This window comes from Phyllostomus hastatus, unplaced genomic scaffold, assembly GCF_019186645.2.
Source record: "Phyllostomus hastatus isolate PE091 unplaced genomic scaffold, TTU_PhHast_1.1 phas_contig_150, whole genome shotgun sequence".
Lineage (NCBI taxonomy): Eukaryota > Metazoa > Chordata > Mammalia > Chiroptera > Phyllostomidae > Phyllostomus > Phyllostomus hastatus.
Window position 1 is genome coordinate 20,846,829 of NW_025333611.1, and position 25,572 is coordinate 20,872,400.

Consider the following 25,572-nt stretch of genomic DNA (forward strand, 5'->3'; position numbering starts at 1 on the left):
CTTAGATCACCTCCAGGGGAGGGCAGCTCAGCCCTTTCGAGAAAGTCTACTTTGCCTCTGGACAAGCAAGATGGTCAGGACCACCTTCTTCATATGGAGCCGAGACCCAACCCCTTGTGACACCCTCTATTTCATGACCAAGAGTAATCTACCTCTTTTCCCACATGACATTTCCTTCAAATATTTAAAGACAACTATAATTCCTCTCTTATTCTCCATTTCTCACACTTCACTTTTCCTTGCTTGAAATGGCCATCCACCAATCAAGTCACTGGTGGATCCCATGGATGTAGGCATGTTATTGGCTGATAAGACAATTCTCTCTCTCTCCAAAAAAAAGAACTTATTTGAAGAGCTCCATCATTTCATGGCTGCATTCTAGCAACGAGTCCCACCTCTCTAAATTGAAGAGATCTATCTGGGATGAACTGAGCACCTCAAGGTAAAATTTAGGAGGAAGCACAGTGTAGTGGTTAGAGGTTGGGTTGAGAGTTTAGACTGAGGGGTTCACAGGCAGAGGGGGGAATCCCAGCTCCCGCACTTACTAATAGTTGTGTGCCTGCTAGGCCCAGCTTCCTCACCTGAATGTTTTCCTTGTAACACTGGTGTGAAGGTGAGCTGAAATTAGGCCTGTAAGGACTGAGCAGTGTGTGGACAAATGTGCTCAGTATGCGGCTGCTCTCATTATTATTATTCCACGTCCTCATGTCTGTAAGCCAGAGTGTCTGCCTTCTCCAACCTCTGACCTGGGGCCAGGACCCCTGCTGCAGAGAAGGCCCGCGGACCCCGCTGAGAACTCTGGGGCAGCTCTTCCACGCAGTTTTTCTTTTCATGTTAAACTACTTGTTCTCCATTGTCTGGCTTCCTATTTATCAGAACCTCTCCCCCCTTTTCTTTTTCCGTTCATTCTTGGCCATAGGCGGAGCCTCAGGCACCCCATGCAGGAGCCCACAAGTCTCATGTCATCACCACACCCTCTCCCTGGCTGGTTTCTGCAGAATCAGCTGTCCACCCCTCAGATGTTAACTCAGTACTCCAAAATTACAGCCTCCGGCTGGCAGAAGGTGTGATGCTGCCACCTGTTCCTCCCAAACCTCTCAGTTTATTGAGGTCTCTAAAGACCCCAGCCAGCCATTTTTAGTTTTTTTTTTTATTACTTCATTCATTTCGCTTAGATCAGTAAAAATGACTGGGTGATGTGAGTCGTAGCAAGCTCCCCACCTCGTTTGAGGCAACAGATCCAGGGGCAGACCCCTTCCCAGTCACAAATCGTGTCTTCGGTCGAGGTGTTAAGGGAATAGGCTCCAGGACCACACTGCCTGGGCTCCCCTCCCAGTTTCGTTACTTACTGTCTGTGTGACTTTGGGCAAGTTACTTAGGCTCTTTGAGTCTCATTTCTGTCATCTGTAAAACAATTACTCTTATTTCCCTCATGGAGTTGTAATGGTTAACTGAGATGTTATATGTAGAAAACTTAGTGCATTGTCTGACAACAGTAACAGTTGATCGGCATTAACAGTGGGGATGGTGGTATTGGTGGTGAGGGCGGTAGTGCTATTGGTGGTGATGTTGGTGGTTGTGCTGGTGTTGGTGATGTTGGTAGTGGTGGTGGTGATGGTGGTGCTGCTATTGCCACCGATTTTTCTCAGTGAGATCTGTGCAGGGCCCGACAGGAATAACAGCCCACTGATGTGAGCAGTGGTGATGCCGTTCATGATGGTGTCAGTGATGGTGGCGATGGTTACAGCAATGATGGTGGTGGTGGTTGTGGTGGATCAGGATGGCTGTGATGGTGTTGGTGGTGATGGTGGTGATGTTGGTGATGTTGGTGGTGATGCTGCTATTGTTGCTGATTCTTGTCAGTGAAGTCTGTGGAAAGTTACACGATTTTTCCCTTAACAGTTCCTGAGTATTCTTCTTAACCACTTTTGAGTAGATACTACTCCTGCTTTCCCAGAAAGTCTTTATTCACTTTCCAGAGAGAAGACTTCACATTCCTGTACATCAAAAATATACCCTGTTTTTTTCTCCTTTTTCCTTTCCTGTGATATACTCCTCATCTTAGCACTGTCTAGAATCTGATTTTTGTTCCCTCTGTCCTTTGGGAACTCAGCAGACCTCCCAACATGCCCTCTAGTGATGTGCAGCATGGACCGTGACAACTTTCGGGCAGAAAACGTTTCTGCGAAGTATGTGCTCAGTAGATCCACAAATTGATGTCTTGACTTCGTGAGTAACAAGATGAGCCATGGTCCTGGGTACTCCTCCCAGGGTAGTGCCCATGGGCTCTCTTGTTTCCCACTATTCGTTCTCCTTCACCTTCCTCTGCCCCTGATTTGCAGAATTACGGTGGAGGCACCGAGTAGCCAGCCTCTGCTGGAGCACACTCTCACATACAAGGCTCCCACCTCAGCTGGGGCATCTCCCACCTGCCTGGAATCTGATGCATACAGCACACACAACACAAGCTGAGAGAAATAAGGACAGACTCGGGAATCTTCTTCTTAGCTCTCCTTGACATGTTTCTAGATTAAACCTCTAAGTCAACAGCATACCTCATTTTATATTGAGAGAGCATTTTACACACTGTGATGTATGTTAGTCTGATTCCTGTATACTAATACATTTGCTTTCTACAAAGATGAGCCTCGGGGAGGCCCCGTAACTGCTTTGCATCTCCCAGAAGGTTGGCAGGCCCCTGACTCCCAGCTTCCATCCACTGCCTCACAAGCGGTTCCATTGGTCTCTAGGCACCTCAGCAGCATCAGTCACGGGGCTGTGGTCCTGCCTCCCAGCATCCCGGCTTTGCTGTCATTCTGCATGATGCTTTCAAGTAGTTAAGAAACATAACAGTGTGTGCACTCAGCCCTTGAAATGAAAACCTGCTCAGAGCAGCACCTGCTTTGAGCATCACCAAGGACATCAGAGGAAGGGCTGGCCATATGGATCCGATCTGACTGAGAAGAAGGAGGGGTGGGGCGGAGTCCTTCCCACGGTCTTTCTCCCCAGCTCACAGCACTGGGGGGACTCCAGTGGGGCCCCCGGGAGCCAGCCCTGCTGCCACAGGGTGTTCTATGCCCACCCACCGCAGCAGGAGGTGGCCCCAGCATGTTAACTCTGCTGGTGCTGTGGCTGACAGCCCCCTGCGCCGACACAGTGATGCAGCACGGGAGGCTAATGGGTTTTCATTGATTCTGCTGACAAGGCCAAGGAATATCATGTAACATGGAAGAACACTGGAGCTGAGCGTGGTTTACTGATGCTGGGGGCCGGGGCTGTGTGTGTGTGTGTGTGCGCGTGCATGGGCGCATGCCATCAGCAGCCTGACAAGTGCCTGGGAACAGTGATTTAGACATCTTACTGCCAGACACACTTGAGTGGAATGGACATTCCCCAAATTAGAATGACTGTTCCAAGGCACACTCCTGATCCTCAGTTTTCCCGCAAATCTCTGGTTCAGTGACAAAACATAATGTTACCACAGCATGGCAGATGTCTCCCTAATCCCGAGATGGTGACTCTGAATCTTAGGAACAGGGAACGAATCACCCAGGAAGCATGTTAGGAATGAAGATTTCTAGGTTCTTTCCTATAAGTTCAAGGTGGGCCTGGAAATCTGTGTCCTTACCAGTTCTGCAGTGAAGCTGATGGTGATCCACAGAACCTGCTCTAAGAGACGCTAGCACAGCCCTTGTGGTTTGCTCCCATATTTTCTCTTTTGTAAGACATGTCTGAGTATTCTTTTTTAGTGGATTTTATAAAAATGGAGAACGACTGGTGGCAAACACTTGGTCAGCTCTGTTGGGGTGCCCTTGGGCACGTGGATCCAAAGGGGAGATAAGATTGGGGCCCAGCCTGGCGCAGAAAAGCCCCACCCAGTGGCACAGGCCATCACTCTTTATAGTCAGGCAGCTGCTCTCCCTGCATTTGTGCTTAGGGAAGCTTGTCAGTCTGGGCTGTGTGCCAACTGGGTCATGATTCAGAAGTCCTCCAGGGTGGGAACCTCCCCCACTTCCCTCCAGGCCTGCAGGAGCCATGGACGGAGCTGGGACAGGGAGCCCTGGGAGGCAGTGCCTGCAGACAGGGAGGTGCCCAGGGGGAGGACTCACGGCTTGGTCCTCGGATCTTGATGGGCTTACTGCTGGTCATGGACTGGGAGCACGTCTGACACACACATTCCTTCCCGCTGAAGGTCACTTTGTCTCCGATGGGGAAAGGCTTCCTGCAAGGGGACGGGGGACAAATTCAATACCTCTTCTCAGGAGGGGCTCTGTGCCCACCACCGGTGACCTGAGGACACATGTGCTCACCGCACCAGCAAGTCAAGCGCAGTCATAGGCCAGGCTGACTGACCACCCAGTTAGGGCCAGGACCAGGACCAGGACCAGAGGCCCGCCGGGGCTGTTTGCATGGTTTTAATGCTGGGAGAATCATGGCACTTTGTTGAGCTTACATTTTTCCTCAGTAGAACAAAGTGGTTAGAGCTGTTCCTTCTCCCCAGAAGGACTTTTTTCTATTCCAACCTGATTTATCCATGTATGTCTAAGACAACTCATTCAACACTCGAACTTCCCACCATCCAGGAAGTTCAGAAGTCATCAGATAACGTCTCCCTCCCCTCCTCTGCCTCTGTGCTGTTTGAGTTCCAGCTCATACGTGGCCTGCCTCCCTAACTAAGTAGAACTGCATTCAGAATCCCTACACTGTCGGTCCCATCGCTCAGCTGCTCTTGCACATGAAGTTTGGGATGCCTGTGATATAGACTCTGAACATAACCCCTGATATGAGCTGCCAGTAGCTCCACTGCCCCTATCTTAGCAACGTGGGCCAACGGAGGGTGTGCTGGGGGCAGGAGTCAGGGCAGTGTTTGCCTCATAGTTCAGGCACTGACTCATGATAAAAGGACCTGGCATGACCTTGGGGAGGCACTGAATCTCTATGGGGCTTGACAGAATTTTATACTTTACGGACCCTACTGTGCTAACCTCTGGTGAATCTGCGAATACAGGACGCAGGGCTCAGGTTTTAGGAGGTGGATGAATGAATGAATGAACGAATTCCACTTCTTACACACTGTGCTATTGGGCTCAGTCAGAAACTCTAATTGATAACTAACAGGTGGTTATTTTATGGGGAGAATAATTAATCTATAAATTCCCTGTCCATTTAGAAATACATATTATATATATTCCAATCATGTTTTGCTTAGGACTTATCACTTAACCAAAGCAGTACATTAAACTTTAACATATTTGTGGGCAGGGTTGAGGTTTTGTTTATCTTTTTATCTCCTTAATGTGGTACTTGGCATACAGTGGACCCTTAATGTACATTAGGTAAGTTAACAAGTGAGTGGGATGCTGAGGGTGGGAAGGAGGGAAGGGTTGAGCTGTTCACCTATCAGATACTTTGAGAGGCTAGATGATTATCATTATGATAATGAAAAGAATAATAAAAGCAGACACTATCATGTCCCAGTCATTGAGCTAAGACCTTTGCATGCATCATCCCATTGATCTTCATGAAAATCCAATGAGGTTGGGATGGTTTTGATGCCCATTTTACTGATGAAAAAGCTGAGGCTTAGGGAGGTGGGGTCACTTGCCAGGGTCATGGAGGAAGGCTATAAATAGATATTCCCGTAGCTCACATGGCTGAGGTGTGGGAGCCTGAGCCAGAGGCGTGGTTTCCAGACTGAGTACTGAGAGGCCAGGCTGCTCAGTGGTTCCTTTGGGCCTTTTGCTGGGAGACGGGAGGCTGGGTGTAGGGGCTCAGGTCCTCACTATGCCTTCACTGCAGGACAAACTGGTGTTTTACATTAGATCACATTTGACAGAAAGGGTTCAGCTGTTAAAAGGTTTGAAAACCACTGGCCTGTTGGATCCTTCTGCCCCTGAGATTCTAGATATCCAAGTGTCCAGCATAAAGCCCTGGAAGCCCCAGAACTGTCTGGGAAAGACCATTTGTTCCCTCCCCTGGGGTTTTAGGCAGAGGACCCGGCTTGGCTGCCCACCCACTCACCTGCACAAGCTGCACACGAAGCACTTGGGGTGGTAGGTACGGCCCAGGGCGGAGATGACCTCACCCGTGATGAAGTCCCGGCAGCTGTCGCAGCGGGTGCCATAAAGTTGCTGGTAGTCCTGGGTGCAGATGTACTCCTGGTTTTTAAAGAAGAAGCCAGACTGGGCCAGGCCACAGCCACACACTGGAGGAAACGAGGAGGGAAACAAGAGCAGACCAAGTCCAGGGTTGGTTTGCAAGCATGAGGTTCTTGTTCGATCAAGATCAGTGTCTCCCTTGGTCATGAGTGGCCAGAGAATGGTGGCACATCAGACTCATGGGTCTTTGGGACCAATGTTCTTTAAAGTGTGGCCTGAAGACTACTTGCATCAGTATTGCCTGGTGGGCTTCTTAAAATGCAGATACCTGGGCCTAAATCAGACCCCTTGGGGCTGGGGCCTGTGCATCTGCATTTTAACATACTCCTCAGCTTATTCTGATGCACACCAACTGAGACCACTGATGTTGTACAGTTCTCTCAATACATGGATGAAAATTTAAGGCCAGGGGGCTCACACTATGTGACATGGCCGGTGGTATCATGAATTGGATAAAGAATCATTCAGTCAAAAATTCCCTGGGCACTTCTTACATGCATGACTCTGTGCTAGGTGAAGGGCAGTATGGGGACCATGTACCCTGAATCCCAAACTGGACTCAATTTAAAATGGCAAGGGGGTGGATGATTTGAAGATTATAATCTGTACTTGTCATAGCTACAAAGGGCACATCTGGTCCCAAATACAAATGACAAAACACAATCCCCAAACTGAGAAGCACTAATAATGTATGTTGAGAGAAGACCGTGTTGAACATAAATCAATGGATGACAGGCCATGGGCCGGTGCAGGCAGTAAACTCCGCAAGTGGGGAGGAGCCCTGTCCTCGGGGGAGGGATCACGAGAAGATACTTGGAGGCAGCAGCATTTGAGTTGAACTTTAAAGGAACAGAGTGAGCTAAAGCAGAGAGGCAGGAAGTTAGAAGTGATTTTTGTGTGGAGATAGGGCTGGGCCAGGGGTGGTGATTTTAGGGATTGGAGGGCAGTAAATACAGGAAAATATTGCCAGGCCAGTTGAAGGAGGGCCTAGGTCTAGCTGAAGAAGTTCAGGCTCTGTGGGATACTGGGAAGCCATGACTGGTTTTCTACCCAGGTTTTAAAAACCTTAAAAAATCATTAAAAACAACTTAGACATATATAAAAGTAGAGAGAAGATTATAATGATTCTTCACCATTTAGTTGCAAAAATGATCAACTGCCTTGACTGCTTTTGAATAGAGAGGCAATGTGATTTTATGAGGTATTTCATTAGGTCTTTTGGGATATCCTTGGTGGACAATGTGAAGATGTATAGGACAGATAATAGAAGAGCAGGTGGATATAATCATAGGTGTCTGAAGAACTGAATCATGTGCGACTCTCTTCCCCCAAAGGGCTTAGAAGTGTGGGAAATGAGATTTCCTCCTGAGAGTGGAGTTATGAAATCAACACATCAGGAGCAGAGCAGAGAGAGGCAAAGTTCCTTTCAAGAGACTGAATGGCTCTCACAGCCAACAGAACTGCTGAGTGTATTGATCCGGCAGCTAAAGCGAGGAGGGAGCAGCCAGGAAGGGGCTGGTCAACAATCAAAGGATGGCCACTGGAGAGCCCGTTGGAATGAATCTGTGCCTGGCTCTCTTTTCTGAGTGCACTCACCAAGTGGCTGTCTGATAGTTTGACTTTCTACATGGATTGCCTTTGGGAGAGAAGCAGCTGGTTAAAGCAACATGTATAGTACAATGGAGAGTTACAGCTCTTGTTTCCATCAATAAACAGGCATTCTGGTTTTCTGCATTGGTTTCCTAATGACTTTGTTAGCACGAGTCAGCTTTCTTGAGCGTGATTAATGGTGGGGAAACCAATGAGACAGAGTTTCCAAGCCTGTAACTGTGAGGATCTGGCCTGGAAAGGGTGACATCATGCCAGTAAATACCACCTCATCTTGAATAAGGAAAGTTGTTCTGCAAAAGCAGCCAGGTTAAAATAGAAGGGACTTCCAGGTTGTTGCCAGAAATCTTTCGCAAGTGTTTGTTCACCTTGCCGGCTAGAGGAAGGCTTAAAGGGCCAGGGTGAGTGAGGAGGAGGGCAGCCCCAGGTGTCACAGTTACCAGGGGACCATGTAGCACAGCAGGAGATATGGTGGTCTGGGAGTCAGCCCATCCGAGCTTTGGTCTTATCACTGCCACTAACTCTCTGGTGACAATGAACTTGGCCTTCTCTTATCTGGGGCCTCTGTTTACTTATATGTAAAATGACCTGAGCTCTTTGACACTACACCCTGTGAGTCTAGGGAGAAGGAGAGCTTCCTTCAGGGCTTACCATGTGCCTCAACATTTTAAACTCAATGTGAGGTAGAGCTGAAGGCCCCTGGTGCCCACCCCCGCAGAGACGCAGGGCAAATGGGTGGAAGTAGTGGTAGAGGTGGGAGATGGGGAAGGGTTCTTCTCCCATCAGCTTCATGAAAATTCCTCACATCAAACAATGCTGGGTCTGGAGGGCAGGCAAGGCCAGAGTACAGGCTGTTCTGAGGTGTGCAGGTGGTGGATCAATTGACTTCATGGCTGTGGAATTAGTTAGGTCATGGCCTACGACCTCATTGGAAACAGTGCCTGTTTTTTCCCTTCTTTTCTCTCCTTTGTTTCCCCTGCCAACTCCACCCCCAGAGCCACCTCTCCCCGTGGAAACCAGGAGGCCACAAGAAAACCTGGAACAGTCAGTTCCTCCTTTTCCCCCAAGGAGCTGAAGGAGGAAGTTTTTGGTAGAAAGGATGTTAAGATTGATAAGAGTCTCAGAGGCTCCTGGAAATACTTTACAGTGGGGATCATGGGGATGGAAGGCAAGCTGGCCCCATGACAGATGTCTCTGAGGCTGAACAGAGCCCTGTATCCAAGTAATAGGAAAGGCCACGGAGAGAGTCTGCCATGTGGAAATGAGGTAGATCCAACATACCCAGGAAGGTCATTGTTACTCTGTGAGTCAAAAACAAAAAGTCTACTAATTTAAAAGAAAAGCAGGTCATATGGTTTGACAGTGGGACTGAATGTGGAAAGTTGTATGTGCTCTGAGGAAATCCAGAATGAGTGCTCACTGTAAATACAGCGCCTACAAGGGGGACCTGCACACAGTCCTAGCATGTTTCAGTGGAAAATGGGCTGGCCTGCGGGTCACTGGACTCTGCCCATGTTCCTATCCTACCACTCAGGTGCTGCGTGACTTTGAAAAAGTTGCCTTGCCTCTCTGGAGTGGGGTTGCCTCATTTGTAAAATTAGGGGGCTAAATGGTAACTGAGGATACATCCAGATCTGAGAGTCCAGGATTGTTATAGAATTCTGTTCATGTTCAACTTTGCAAACAAGACTGAGTTTTACGAAATTTCAAAATCTAAGCATTAGAAGGGCACCTGAGGGTGATCTAGCTTAGTATTTTAAATATTTAAATTGTGAACTATGTTATGCATGCAGAAAACACATAAAATATGTATGTACAGTTTAAAGAAGAATAATAAAATACACTCTCAGGTGTCCACTGTCAAGTTTATGAAATAGAACATTACTAGCACCTTGGAAGCCCGTTTGCCTCTCCCTAAAGCAGCCCCTTCCCGCACTGTCCCAAACTGTGAGTTGTCATAACTGTGCTTTTCTTTAGACTTTTACCACCTGAGATGCATCTATAAACAATTTAGGGTGGATTATGGGTGGACATTTTGATACAAGTTTTATTTTCCTCTACCCAGTGCCAGAGTTGGTACAGGAGTGTTTCAGTGGCGTCTCCTTCCCCAGAGCCAGTTTATTTCTCACCCATCTATACTTTGGGAGTGAGGCTTTTTAAGGGGAAATCTCAGGCCTCCTGTTAGAGTCCCACTTTGGCCAGGATCTCCATGATCCATATACCCATTAAGGTAAAAGCTCAAGGTCTTCAAGGTTTAGCATAAACCGTGAGAATTAAAGCTGGCATTGGCAGTCACAGTGGGATTTCTGCTTTTGCTTTTGCTTTTCATCTCTTCAGATTCCTTCCTTTCATTTCAGCACAGTGGTGTGTATTAGAAGAGTTGTAAAAGACATTCATAGAGATTTTGGATTTTTCAAATGAGCAGGTTATTTAGGGCAACTAATCCCTGGAACAAACCCCCCTCATTTGTTTTATCTCTAACTAAGCAAGTTGACATTGAAAATAATAGTCTCTTTTTTCCCTCCTCAAAATCCTCATTAAAAAAGATTCTACCACCTCCCTATGATAGGCTGTAAAAATGGCCAAATTCTCCCCTTCTCTGCACTCACACCCTTTAAAATTCGGTGCTGCAGACCCTCCCAGAAAAAGCAGTTTATTTCTCTGTTATTGTGAATCTGGGTTGGCCACTTGACTTATTTTGGCCAATAAGATGTGAACAAGCTGAGTCTTGAGAAGGTCTTGCTTATGCACTTGAATTCTGAGACCACCACGCAAAGTCGTGCAAGCAGCCTGTTGGAGGGTGAAAAGCCATCTGGAGCCACTCAGGTCAACAGCCTGCCAGCCACAGCCAGCTGGCCCGCCATGTCATCATGATGAGGCAGGGACAGGCAAGCAGAGCCAGCTCTGACAAGGAGAACTGCCCAGTTAACCCAGAGAATCATGAGCTCAAAGATTGAATTATTGAATCCTGGCATAAATAAAAGGTAGTAAATATACTCCCTTAAGACTAAAATTACAGACTTCTGGTCAAGATGGAGGTGTAGGTAGACACACTGTGATTCCTTGCACAACCAAAAGAAGGACAACAACAGTTTAAAAACAAAAAACAACCAGAACTGACAGAAAATCGAACTGTATGGAAGTCTGACAACCAAGGCGTTAAAGAAGACACATTCATCTAGACCGGTAGGAGGGGTGGAGATGGGTGCACGGAGTGGACTCGTGGTAAGGCGGTGGCTGGAGGACCAGGGCAGGCAAGGTGCGGATGGCAGACCCAACTCCGGATTGTGGAGCTCGGCATGCAAGGTTGCAGCTGGCCGGCAAGGCTATAGCGGCAGCTGGTGGAGCAGGTGGTCCCACATTCACATGCAGATAAATTGGGGGGAACAATGGGGGAGTAAAACAGACTTCGCAACCCAGAGCTCTAGTGCAGGGAAATGAAGCTTCAAACTACTGATTGAAAACACTCGTGGGTGTTGAGCCAGCAGTGGGAGAAACTCCCAGCCACAGGAGAGTTCATTGGAGAGACCCACAGGGTCCTAGAATGTACACAAACCCACCCACCTGGGAGTCAGCACCAGAAGGGCCCAATTTGCTTGTGGGAAGCAGGGGAAGTGACTGAAAGCTGGCAGAGACTGGAGCAAGTGCCATTGTTCCCTCTTAGACCCCTCTCCCACATACAGCATCACAAAGCAGTGATGTGGGTTACCCCTCCCAGGTGAATACCTCAGGCTCTGCCCCTCACTATGTAACAGGTGCGTCAAGACAAAAAAATGGCCAAAATCAAAGAACAAGTCAAAGCTTCAGAAAAAATACAACTAAGCAACAAAGAGATAGCCAACCTACCAGATGCACTGGTTATCAGGATGCTCACAGAACTGGTTGAATTTGGTTGCAAATTAAATGAAAAAAAAATGAAGGCTATGCTAAGTGAAATAAACAAAAATGTACAGGGAACAAATAGTGATGGGAAGGAAACTGGGACTCAAATCAATGGTGTGGACCAGAAGGAAGAAAGAAATATCCAACCAGAAAAGAATGAAGAAACAAGAATTCAAAAAAATGAGGAGAGGCTTAGGAACCTCCAGGACATCTTTAAAGGTTCCAACACTTGAATTACAGGGGTACCAGAAGGAGAAAAGGAAGAGCAACAAGAGGAAAAGTTATTTGAAGAAATAATAAAGGAGAACTTCCCAATCTGGCAAAGGAAATAGACTTACAGGAAGTCCAGGAAGCTCAGAGAGTCCCAAAGAAGTTGGACCCAAGGAGGAACACACCAAAGCACATCAGAATTACTTACCCAAGATTAAAATGAAGGAGAGAACCCTAGAAGCAGCAAGAGAAAAGGAGACAGTTACCTAAAAAGGAGTTCCCATCAGACTGTTAGCTGATTTCTTAAAAGAGACCTTACAGGCAAGAAGGGACTAGAAAGAAGTATTCTAAGTCATGAAAGGCAAGGACCTAGATCCAAGGGTGATGTAAAGGACCTACATTCCAGGTGATGTAAAAATGGTCACTCACCAAGATACTCTTGTAGGTTAATTTGCATTAAAGGGGTTTGCAAATTCTCAATGTAAAATTGAAATCACAGCAATTAAAATATATCCCATATTTGCTTCCACAAACAAATTAAGGAAGCTCAGTGCTGAGTCCAGTTAGATCTCGAGGAAAGAAATTTTTCTCAATGGCGCAGGAAGTCAATCACAAATTGGATTTTGCTCAATGGCAGAGGAAGTCAATCTCAGATACATGAGGCGTGGCTGGCAGCAGTTACTAAAATGAAAAGATCTGGGGATTTTAATTGACCTTAAATTCAATATACATCAATGGTGTGGAGTGGTTCCTCAGGAAGTATCAGTCACATCAGTGCAGTGCTTGCTGTACTGCAGACCTTGAGTGCTGTGGTCTGCTTTGGGCAGAATGGATCAAGGAAGATTCTGGAATGATGATATAAACTGGAATCATTTCAAATGAGCCCCAATTTAAGGACATGCAACATAATGGGGCATGAGGAAGATCTGGCTATCAGTATACGAAGGGCAGTGATAGGGAAAAGCACACCCAAAGTGCTCATCAAACTTCATGAGGACAAAACTAGAACCATCAGGTGGAAGTTACAGATTTGGGGTCAAACCCAGAGGACAGTCCAACATCAGAATGGCTGCTCTGTGGAATAAGAAGCTTGGAAATGAATTCAAGACAGGGAGGTGGAGAGCCATTTGTCAGGGACACTGAGGAAGGGCCAGAGGTATCTCTGGGCTCTTTCAGCTGAGTCTCTCTTTCTTCCTGCTGCTAGCTAACCCACTTCTTTAGGAATTCTTAGCTCAGTTTTGTCTAGGACTCTGGAAATTAGCCACAGGTAAGGTGTAAAGATCAGAGGTAACCCGATCTCCATCTGCTCCCAAATTACAAACCTTACTGAAGTCAAGATGAACCTTCTTTCCTGTTAAACTTAACCTTTGAGGACTGTCACACTGTCATAGAACAGGTGTTCACCTCAGAGCCATGTCTAATTTTAGGCAGGACAGCTTGCTCTTTCATTCACTCTCAAACTGATTTTTAGGCTTAGGGCAGGATTCTTCAGAGAGGCCTTAGGTAAGCTTGCAGGATTGCCTTTTGCCTTCTGGGTCAGCACTTCTACCCTGGGATCATCAGGCTCCTTTCTTCCATATCCCAACACTTCCTGCCCCCTTCCCTCCCTCTTCACACCACACCACTTAAGGGAGAATTATCATAATGGGCTCAAGGAAAGTCTCTTTCAGTCTTTACAAATAACTCAATTGCCTCTGTTTGTTCTGCCTACCTCTATGGCATGTCCCTGGGGCGGGAGCATGGCCAGGAATCTGAGAAGGGAGCTAGGAAATCGAGCCTCCTACCTTGACAGGTGAAGCATCTGATGTGGAAGTGGTTATTGTGGACACGAACCACTTCCCCTTTGCAGGTGTCTCCGCATCGGTAGCACTGGATGACGTTGGAGCTGCCCCGGGGATTGTAAGGACTCTGCTGATAAGGAACTGCAGAAAGAAATAAAGAGACTCACCATCCAGAAGGCTCTCATTCTTTAAAAAGTCTTCCATAAGACAGTATTATAATCTTAACTTGAAGAAAAAGCAGAAAAGGTGCAAAGGATTAGCAAAGTACCTTCACTCTATCACCACGCTGAATATGGCAATCTGAGGCATCATGAGAAGGGGGGTGGCATTAAGATGTGAGTCCCTAAATCTCCTTAGGTGGGCAGAGACTTATGAGTGAGCATACACTTTCCTTGCAATGAGAGAAGCCAAATTCAAAGTGAAGAAAAAACAGGCAGTAGAGCACTTCAAGGGAAATAATCCAGAAACACCATATCTTGGGTGATCTCTGGATCAAGGCCAGGCCCCTGACATCTCAAAGAGGGTTTGGGTCCTGCAATTGACTTGTGGGTCTCTAAGAACTGGGTAGCTGATGCTACCTCCAGCGGGCCTTTTTGTTAGGCAAGTTACACCCAATCTCTGCACCCCAGTCTTCACACCTAGGAAACGAGTGTGGTCAATGGCAGTATCAACTTCCCAGAAAAGGCACTCTGGTTGGAAGGAGGTTAGCAAGGGGACTCATCTTAAAGGTGCCTTTGAACAGCACTTTCCATAACATTGAGAAAACGTCAACAGAGGAAGAAGAGGTGGTGGAGATGTGAGGGGCTGAAGCCACACGGGGTGAGCTCAGTGGGCGGCATCTCTCTATGTATAAGAGCTCTCCTGGCCCGTTGAGTCTGTTGTGCTTTTGCTTTGACCTTCTCGTGGCTGCTTTTCTAACTCTCCCTTCCCTGAGGTAATACTTTGCTTGACTATTCTAAAATATGGTCATCTGGGATTTAATCGTGGTAGGTACCTGCCTAGAACTCAAAAATCTTAGCATTGGGAGGGACATTGGCATCTGTGTGGTTCAACCTCACCATGTGTAAGCTGTTGGGACAGCCATGCCGGTAAGGAATCACGTTTTCTCTCTTGCAGGCAGACCCCAGTGGCTCCACGGAGAGAATGCCTCCGTGACTCCATTCTCACTCAGAGTGGAAGTAACGGCCCCAGAACTTCTGCTCATACTCTGTTAGGGGAAGGCTCACTATTGTTCTGGCTATAAAGATGACCACCTGATCAAAGGGGAATTGCTGTTTGTTTGTTTGTTCATTTATAGAAAAGCAAAGGCTATTTATTCAGAGCTCTCAATAGCCGGGAGCTGGCCCCTACGGCTGGCATTTTGGTAGAGACTGAAAGGCAGGTGGAGGAGTGAGCAAGCTTTCTGGTGGGAAGAGGGAAGGACCCAGGTTTTCCCTGGCTGGTGGATATGGGCCTGGGGAGTTCTAGGTGGCCAAATACAAGTGGGGTATCCTGTGTGACTGGTGAGGGGTGCACATTTGGCTCTCTCTAGTTGGCCTAAGTTGAAGCATAGACAAAAATTAGGAATGAGACCTGGGTGTTTCACTGATTTTTTGACATTCAATATTATTTTATATTAGTTTCAGACATACAGCATAGTGATTAGGCATTTATACAGTTTATGAAGTGATCCTCCTGATAATTCTAGTACCCACCTGGCAATACAAAGTTTACAATATTATTGACTATATTCCTTATGCTGTACTTTGCATCCCTATGACTATTTTGTAACTACTAATCTTTACTTTTTAATCCCTTCATAGTGTCTATCATTTAGACATGTAGACTTACTGGCTAAACTCTCGTATTAAAAGTTACTCTGGACCCACAGGAACCTTGAACTGCAAAGGAACTTAGAGATCACCTGGTTCAGGGGCTCTTGGCCTGGTGTGGTAGTTGTTATGTCTGTTCACTGAAATTTGAATCTGTTATTCTAGGCACGTGAAGCATTGCACACAGTGACTTGCTTGGCAATGACATGTAAACAGCAGTTGTGTGTCACGTCCAGTTAAAGCCCTATGCACCAGCATGTGATGTGCCATATAGCCTTCCCCGTGGCCCGGCATCCAGTGATACCCAAGGTGGTGTGCAGGACGCATCAGCTTACATCCCTGACAAGGAATCAGAGTCTAACCCATGATGAACATCTATCATGAGCAAGGAAAAATTTCTAAGATTTTTTTTTTTTACTGCAGCATATCCTGACTGATACACCTGGGGTTTAATACTTCTCTTTAATTAAATATAAAATTTGGTGTTGTGTACATTTTCCTGTAGCTTTCTTCAGGTTTTCAAAGATGACCCCTGTGACCGACTTAATCCATCCTCATTTTTTAAAAGACAAGGAACAGGAAAGCAGGACTTTCGATTATCTTCCACTTATAGGGACCTTGAGTCACACATGTGCTGTAGGGCAAAGAGCCACTTCCTTAGCCCTGACTGCTGCTTCTGATGCTTCCAATGACTGTGCTGTCTGAGCTGAGAGAATAATATCTGCACAGTCTTTCTCTCACGGGGTTCCTGCCCCTTAGTCAACTCAGTTTTCCTGCTTTAAATTTAAGACAAAAGTTAAATGAGTCAGCTAGTTAACTAAATCATGAGTTAACTAAATGGATTAATACACATAAAGCATTTCAAAACGTGCTTTAAGTGGTCCACAGGTACCCTGACCATCCCGCCCTCCCCACAGCCCTGAGCAATCCTTCCTGGCTCCCCAGAATGTCCACAAGCGCTCTCTTTAGTCCTATCTCCTCTTCTTCTTTGCCTGGTTCCTGCTCAACATCCTTGGAAAATATTTCATTCTCCCTTCTCCCCCTAATTTGTGGGAAAAATATGACCCTGTTTATGTGGGCAGGGCAGCGATCTTCTATTGCTGAGGGAAACAAAGCTGCAGGTCTGAAAGTAAAACAAGAACAAATAGTACAATCATCATCAGTGATCAGAGCTCTCGAAAGTATCCAAAAGTCTTCCCAGAATCACTCCACAAGTTTTCATCTACCTCTTCTAACTCAACTGTCTTATTGCTCAAGAACCAACTTCCAAGATCAGTTAGATTTTTCCCTGATTTGATTTTCTGGGGAAATGAATTGTGTTCATGGTCTTCATGTGAGACCATGTTCATGGTCTTCAGTGAAAACTCAGCCTTTGAACCATGCAGACAACAAGGCAAGAGATTAGAGTGAGGGGATGGATTGGGAAAATGGGCTTTCTCGGGCCATTTACTGATGGGGTCCCTGGCCTTGACTTTGTTGCGTTCCTCAGGATGAGGGCACTGCTTTGGTGATGCTGACTATGACCGGAAACCCACAAGTGCCTGGTGAGTGTGAAAAGTCCCATGGACAGAAACACACACATCGTTGGTGTGAGCTCTTTCGCACTGCTGATGGAAGCTGTGATTACATAAGGGCAGCAGCGCAGCAGCGTGAGCGCTCAGCCACCTGAAGACCTTTCCCTCTCCAGACAGCACAGACAGGAACTGTGGGGGCAAGGGAAGCCATGCTGAGGGATGGCACCTCTGCTCCTGCCCGGGAAGCCACCTCCTTTCCAGTAAGATTTTGTATCCTTGGCTAATTAAATCAGCCACTTAATTCTGTGTGTGTAGGTATGTATGGAAGATGTCTTTCTTCCCACCAATCGATATCCTTCCCCCACCCCAAAACACTAAAGTTTTATTGTTGATTTTCTGCTGGCTATTATTTCTACTAATTTTTAATCTCAGAAGGTATTAAGTGATTCATCTCAGAAAGGCATGTGATTTATGACATTTGTCTTATGGGCAAACATCTTTTGAATTTTAAGTTGACTTACACATGAATGTTCAAACTGCCTCGTGTTAGGATCTGCCTGTCCTCGAGAGCAACACCTCGGGGCAGCCACAGGCTCAGGGGACATTAGCTCTGCTCACCCGTGAAACAATCCATGCAGTGAAACAGTTCAGACACATGGATCCTGTGGTGTATTTATAAAACGTGTGCAGGGAATCTCCGGCTTCTGTTACTTGGCCAATAAAGGGCAGCTAGGAGAGACACTCCGGTCACTAGTCCATGAGCAGTGCTGTCCAATAGGACTTCCCGAGTTATGGAAACGTTCTACATCTGCGTTGTCCGGTGTAACAATCACATGTTACCGTTGTGGCCACTGGGTACTTCAAATTTGCCCAGTGTGATTGAGGCACGTAACTTTACATTTTATTTAATTTTAATTAATGCAAATTTACACTTAAGAAGCTGCATGTGGCCAGTGGCCGCCATAGCGAACACCGAAGCCTTAGAGTTTCGCAGGTGGAGCACCATGCCCCGAGAACAGGCGATGAAATTACACCTGCTGGAATTCTATTTGCAGAAAGATAACAAGCACATATTAATTCAGGAATTTAGTAATTTTTTGACCCCTGAAGAGTTTAAAAAAATAATGTGCAGTGGAAACCACTACACAGACACTCCCCCATCCTGAATTCGATCTGGAAACAAAAGGTTCTGAGCAGTGAAATAAATACTGATTTTTTTTTAAATCACAAAATTTTAGGCACTGCAGGACTGAACAATCTTAATCTTTCCAAGAATAAAAGCGAGAAGACCAGTCAGCAATAGCTGTCAGTATAATTTTTTAAGGCAGAATATCAGCTGGTCAATGCCTGAGATTAAAAATTAAAGGTCTGAAACACAGTCCTCTTTCACACGCCTATCTAATCTTTAGCATTCTAAAAGCAAATACAGTTTAATTCCATAACTGATTTGCAAGCAAAGCTCTCCCCAAATGCTGCAAAGGTAATTTAAAATTGCCGGAGCACAGCAACATATTGGAAGGGGAGGGCGGCCGGGCCTCCTGTTGGGTTGAGCAGGAGGCGAGTGCGGCATCCAGTTCCTCCACCTGGTCCTTCCTGCTCTTCCTCCGTCACTCGGTCCTTCATCTCCTGTGTCTCTCTCATGGTAGAGCTGGGGGTGACCTGGGTTCCAATTCTCTCTCTGCTGTCACCTAGTTTTACAACCCTGGGCAAATTGTCAAACTTCTCCTGGACTCAATTTCCTCTGCAATCACCGAGGAGCTTGGACACAATGATTTATAAAATTCCCTCCAGTTAAAAATTGATTCTGGCTCTGGAAGTCCTTTCCCTGTGCCTCTTTCTCTCCCTCCACACTCTCTTCTCTCCACTAACTGATCTCACTTTTAAACTAACTGTGTTGTATGTTATCAGATTTATTAGTCACTTTTAAAAGCAGATAATGGCATACTTTCTCTCTCCGAAACAATATGACCTAAGTTACATTCTCTTTACTGATGTGGTGCCTGCACAATACTTTTTCCTCCCCTGAGGATCATTGACCTTGAGATAAAAATGTTCCCACATTCTAATAGAGCTTTCTTTAAACGAGTCTTTAAAAGGTAGAAGCATCTATGCTATGCTGGGGTATAATTAAAAGAGTGACGAAACTGACTTGGAGACAGTATAAAAACTGTGAATAATTGGCTCGAAGTGTAATAAAAACAGTGGGGCTCCTGGTTGAACCGTGAAAGTCAAGCAGAGAATGAACTGATTCAGCAACGAGTGCACGACAGCCTGGGGCCCAGGAAAACACGCACGTGCGGCTGCTGCCACACGTCAGCTTCCCACCGCTTCATTAGAGCCCCAAGTAGCCTGGGTGTGTTCACAGGGGTTCGGCAAACACAGAGGAGGAGACTGCAGTGTGGACCCAGGCATCTCGCAGGTAGAAAGCTGCCTGCCGGGAAGGTTAGGGCGGGGTCTGTGTATACAAGTAGTTACCGACAGCGACCTTGGGTTTGACTTTGGAATTGAATCATGGCCCGTGACCCTGATCCTGTTTGCTGTAGTAAGAACACAGAGACGTGGGACCCCGCACTGGGCGGGGTGAGAAGCACGAGCACAAAGGTTAATGGTGTGGATGCTGCAGCCAGGAGGGCTGGGTGTGTGTTCCACGCCTGCTCCTTGCTGGTTATGTGACCCTGAGCAAATTAAGTGTGTAGTACCCATCTCAACTTGCCCATGTCTGGAGTGGGAATAACTCAGGTCATTTGTGAGTACTACATTAATTAAATTACACAAAAGTGCTTCGTACCCTGCCTGCCATGTAGCTCGGCCTTAAATATTAGCAATAATTAAGTAAAGGACCTCTGAAGCTGTGCATTCCTACCTCCAATGCAGTGTAGGGATTCTTTTCATATTACCCCCACCACTTGCTACTGAGCTTGGCTTGAACACTGTCAAATCCATTTTTGGACCAGTCCATCTTGGGCAAATGTTCTTTTGGTTTTCCCTCCTTGGTGACCGGCAGGAAAACGCCCCCCTTGGCTGGTTGCAGCTCATTCGCCACCTTAAGCCACTTCTTCCCCTCTCTCTGAACGCTCTCTGTTTATGGGTTTCTGTGGGCCGCAGAGGTGGGCGGCTGACATGCTGCTGATATAGCCGGCAGAGGAATGTGTGATGCGTGTTTCCTGTTGTGGGGATGAGAGGCTATGATTTATGTTGTCCCGGGTGGTGTATTTTGGGCACATCTGCTGTTTCCAGAGAGACATGCTCGAGTGTTTGTTGTTTGTGCTTACTTATACCAAGTGAGTAATCTTTTCTGAAAACTCTGATAGGGAGACACTGAGAGCTGCTTTTGGTAACCTCGAAGGGTCATACACGTGTCATTGTGTCATTACATCTATGTTTGTCCTGTGCGTACCTAGAACCAGGCTTTTAGAGCAGCGAGGGACTAGGAGCTTCTCTACACGCTGGACTATGATCGACAGGAGGGCAGGAACCATGTTTGTCTTGTTTGCTGCTGCACCCGCAGTACCAGGCATACAATAAGTGCTCAATAAGTACTTGATGAGTAAATTAAAAAATGAATTAAACAAGTCCAATGGTTTCACTTAACAAATGAGAAAGCTGAGGCCCGGGAGGGAGAAGGAGTTCATCTGAGCACACACAGAAATTTCCGTTTGCATCAGTGCATGAGGGCACCTGTTCTAGAACAACAGGGTGAAAGACAGGGCAGACCTAGAGGGCAGCTGGGCTGGCACAGGGTCCCAAGGCCGTGGAAGGGTGGAGAGAGCATCCATGAGAGACTACATCACCGTAGATCTGGAGTCACGCAAGGTTTAACATTAGAGTAGGTGGGCTGGGGAGTCAGCGTTTCAAGATGCAGAAGCAGAGTAGGGTTTAATGAGGCCATACATGAAGAAGTAGGAGGGGTACATGCTTAAGGAAATGTCTGGAAGGATAAGACATAGTATTTAGAGAGTGGTTACTGTCAGGAACTGTGCCAAGCCATTTGCATGTGTCATCTCATTGAGTGCTCGTAACTCCTGAGGGGATATTATTATTAGCCTTATTTCACGGAGGAAACCGAGGCCCAGAGAGCTGAGGTCACTCGGGCAAGGCCCCAGTCAGTGAAGGGCAGAGGTGGGATCTGAGCCCAGGCAGCCTGACTCCAGAACCTGTGTTCTCGCTGCTAGGCACCACTGTCTGCCACACAAAAGTGCCTCTGGGGAGGAAGTAGGCGTGGGGGAGGCTCGAGGGGGTATCTAATTTTTCTGCCAACAGTAATCCTCCATCCATTATCCAGATGATTAAAAATGTGTGTGTGTATATACTTCACAAAGATATAGGATAATGATGGAGGGCACTACAGTGCAGACCAGGAAACTGGGAATGGCCATTTGGCATCTACGGCAGATGGTGGAGAGGCAGTGATTGCCGCCCCCAGGCCCTGCCCCGAGCAGCTTCCCTGGCACCGGCAGGTACAGCCTGACAGGTGTGCATGCTGGGTCCCTGGGAGAGGTGGGCTCTGCAGGTGCTGGCACCTGCAGCAAAGCAGAGGTAGGAGCACCCTGGGAATCCCCTGGTCCTCGCACAGATGGCCCCGGCCTGGCCACAGTTTCCTGTGTCAGCAGGTCACTAACACAGTCTGTCACCCCAAGACAACATCGTGAAACCTTTGCTGCAACAGAAGCTCCTCCACAGCCGCTGTCTGCCAGGCTCATCAGCCTGTTCCATGGCATGGCGTGCGGCTGGCAACATGGCTTACGCTCCCTTCTCCAGAAGTGTGTTGTCAGGACATGTGTCAGAACGGCACGCTCTTGGCCAGACAGACTGCTGTTGCCTGACAGCCAGCTGCCACGCTGCGGCTCCAGCAAGAAGGCTATCTGGGCTAGACCCAAACAGCCCTTCACCACCACGGGCATCGCAGGCAAGGAAGCCGAGCTGCCTTCCATGACAGGAGTGATGCAGTCTTCGCTTGTGTGAAGTCACTTTGCTTGATAAAAGGAGAACTGCATTTTGCTGTCCAGATACAATGCCATAGAATTAATTTTTCACTTATTTCTGTATCAATCTTATGATTGTAAAAAAGAAAGGTATATATGCCTGATTGCATCCAGTGAAAGACTTTAAGATGAAAAAAACCCATTTCTTTCATATAACTTAACTATTCATTCCTACTTTGAGACCAGCAGAAAGAAAGTTTCAGCCGGCCTGCCCTGCCCGCCCGCCCTGCTGCAGCTCCCTGGGGGCAGGTCCGGCTCAGCGCAGGGCTGCCTTCTCCAGACCCACACAGACCCGCGTTCTATCTTTCTTCCCCCAGGCTCCCCTCCCCGCCTCTGGGCCAGGGAATCATTTCTGTTAGCCGGGGTCAAGGAGCCCTTTCTGCCTTCTCTACTTAAGGCTGTCTCTAGAATATTAGCTTGTAATAAATCCTTCCTGTTCTGAGGGCACAGACTTTGGAAACTGAAAAGCCAGGAAGCGACCCCGCTTGTCCCTGTCCTCCTCTGCTGCCCGTCCGGCCCTCAGGCCCCACTCACTGAATAGAGGGAAGGCGGCAAGAGGGGTGGGTGAAGGAAATACCAGCTAACATTTCAAAAATATCATCGTCATGGTCATTGCTGCACTTCGTCATGGGGCTTTCAGAGTCTGATACACAGGACTGTGTAAGAATGACGGGGGAACAGGCAAGGTCTGATGGGGCAGTCCCCAGGGTATTCTCTTGTCTCTGTTCTGTCCTTACTGCCCTTACAGAGCCCCCGGGCAGGGACCCTGAGGGGCTGTAAAAGCAGCTAAAGACCGCTACCGTGGACGTGGCGACGACTGCATGCCAGGCCCCGTGCTAAGTGCTTCCTACCTATCATCTCGCTTCATTCTGACGACAACTCCGGGGTCAGCCACCAAGTGACCCCTATTTTAGAGACGGGGAATCTGAGTCACAGAGAGGTTAATTCATTTTCCTGGAGTCACACCTCAAGCCCCTGTTAGAATGAGGGTTCGGCTGGGCACCAGTGAGCCTAGGAGAGATCCTTTCCTCCCTCCCTTCTCCGCAGGGGCCCTCCCAGCAGGTCCTCCTCTCGCCCAGCAGGTCGTGAGGTAACACAGGGGAGCTGCCCGAGCACCCCAGCAGCGAGAACAGGGCTGCCTCGCGTGGGGCTTGTGGCGCCCTTTCCAACATCTCTGCAGCTTATCAGAAAAACACTATTTGGGTTTCGTCTGGGGTCCTGGAAACCGTGCTGGAAATAAAGGAACTTCAGGAAACCAGCAATTGTCTTCACGCTGCAAGTGACTCAGTCCCTTGGCCTCTGCGCCAGAGGTTTTAATACTTATACAGTGTTTGCTCCCTGAGACGCTGCCAGGCCATCAAGCCCTGCTATGTCATGGGGAAGTCCAAGGCCACCAGTTGTCTGTCACCTGGGCTCCCCTTGGCTTACAGGTTTTCGGTATCAGAGTGGAGGGCATAGAACAAACATCTAGTCTAGAGGTTTCCACTTTTTTTTTGTAAAGCTATGAACTTTTTCTTGAAATGATGAAACGGCCTCCAGGTTATATCGATTCCACTGCGAACCATGCACGGAATGCACACACACACACGATGACATTCAGGGAAATCCCCTAGACCGGCTGCTTCCATTGGAGGTGGCTCCCAGTCATTCTTTATTCGGGCGGCCTGGTGTTTGTTTTTAAATCCTTCCAGATCGCCATGGTTCCTGCCTCTTCCACCGGCCTCACCCCTGGCTGGCTTCTCTCCTGCACTGCCAGGTGCTTGAAGGCACTGGAGCTGTGATCCCAACACCGAGAGCTCAGAGAGCTGCAGTGGGTAGGGCCTGGCATGTCACTGACTTGTGACCCCCTCTTTCCCCAAAGCAGGAATCCAGGCACCTTCTGCCCCATGTCATCTACATCCCCACCTTTACGGATACAGCCCTGAGGCTCGGTGAGGGGAGGAACTCGGTCAGGGTCCCCTTCATGCTTGCCACACCAGGACCAGGAGGAAGCCACCTTCTTTTCACAACAGGGACAGTTTGCCTGGGGGCAGCCCGAAGTGAGGGGTAGGTGACACAAGTCTGGGAATGCTCAAAGCTGTCCCAAGCAGCCTCAGTTCCTGGAAGCCCCCTCTTTGGTGTCTAAAGTACTTGTCCCACTGCTCAAAGTTCTTCCGAGCTCTTCTCGCTGGCCTCTGCCGTCACCCACTCCCTGGGAGCTCCTACAGCAGGACTACAGCGCAGTAGAGGCTCCCCTCCCAGCAATCTGACCTGACAGCCAGGCCCAGGCCTGAGAGGGTAGCTTACCATCATCCTGCTACATCCCATCGCCCTCTTCTCCTCCTCCGAGCCTCCCTCCTTTCCTTGCCTTTGCCTGCCTTCCTTCCTTCCTTCCTCCCATCCTTCCCCCTCTGTCCTACTAAGATTTCTATTAATATCTGGTTCTTCCTGGTTCCCTGAGAGGGAACCAGTTCCTTCTTGTCTTTACTCTGCTATCAGCTTCTTATGAGACCTCAGGCAGGACACTCCCTATTTTGGAGCCGCTGTTTTCTTATCTATAAAGTAAAAGGGTTGCATTCTGTGATCTTTCAATTTCCTTTCAAATCCAATAGTCTATGTATCTTAAACACGGTTTTGACACAAAATACTTTCAGGGGCCAGGCAGATAACGTCAGTGGAAAATTGAGCCAAGGGGACCAAACTGGCAAGTCTGGTCTACTTAAAGAAGAAGCTACTGCGCCCCAGCAGATTATTGTCTTGCAAAAACATGTCAAGGTCCCCAAAGGCCTGTCTCTGGGGACTAGATTCTGCCTGTGGGCCACCAGTGGGGGATCTCTGCATCCAGACAGATAGATGACCACACAGTCACTTCCAATTACCGTCAGAGAGAAGTCACATGCTCCCCACATGCCTGTAGGGTCTGGAAGAACAGAAGACTCCTGAAATGAGGCCTTGCGGAGCCCCAGGCTGGATAAGAGAGCGCCATGTCAGCATGTCACTCTTAAGGCCTCCGTGCCATTACTCAGGGACCGAGTTTTTTAAACTTGTTTTTGGACCGTGACCCACTGGAAGAAATTAGCTTTGCCAAATGGCCCTGCACACAAACATGTGAAATAAAAGTTTCACAAACGAAACTTATTCTAGGTACACATGATATGTCCTGATATTTTTTCGATTCCACTCCATTGCAATACTTTATGCCATATCATTAGAAATGTTTGTAACCCAGAGGTGAAAAGAATGATAAAAATTATTCTAAGTTTATACTGTCCAATGTGGTACCCATTAGTTATATGTGGCTATTCAAATTAAAATTAACATTAAATAGAATTTAAAATCCAGTTCCTCAGTCATACTAGCCACGTTTCAAGTACTCAGTAGCCACATGTGGCTAGTGGCAGCTGTATTGGGTAGCACAGAAATAAAACGTTTTCATCAATGTAGAAAGTTCTAGTAGACAGCCCTGATTTACAATTTGCCAAGGAAGAACCCAAGGCCCCAAGTCCCTCAGAAAGATGTACTTGAAATTGTGAGTGTATGGGTTGGGAACAAAGGGATGTAGCCTCAGAGGTGCCTGCCAGTGTCCCCAGGGGGAATAAGGAGAGAGGATGGGCTCATGCAGATTTATGCCCCCCGCAGGATTCACA

General features: G+C 47.5%; 1 protein-coding gene across 5 annotated transcripts in view; it reads right to left on the minus strand.

The window, feature by feature from the left end:
• Positions 1-25,572, minus strand: part of ABLIM3 (actin binding LIM protein family member 3) — a 101,748-nt gene that overhangs the window by 49,664 nt on the left and 26,512 nt on the right. For all 5 annotated transcript variants that reach the window (XM_045821297.1, XM_045821327.1, XM_045821287.1 and 2 more), the window contains 3 exons: positions 13,643-13,780; positions 6,022-6,205; positions 4,110-4,222 (listed from right to left, as the gene is read on the minus strand). In XM_045821297.1, coding sequence (XP_045677253.1) covers positions 4,110-4,222; positions 6,022-6,205; positions 13,643-13,780 — 435 coding nt within the window. The remainder of the gene's footprint in view (positions 1-4,109; positions 4,223-6,021; positions 6,206-13,642; positions 13,781-25,572) is intronic.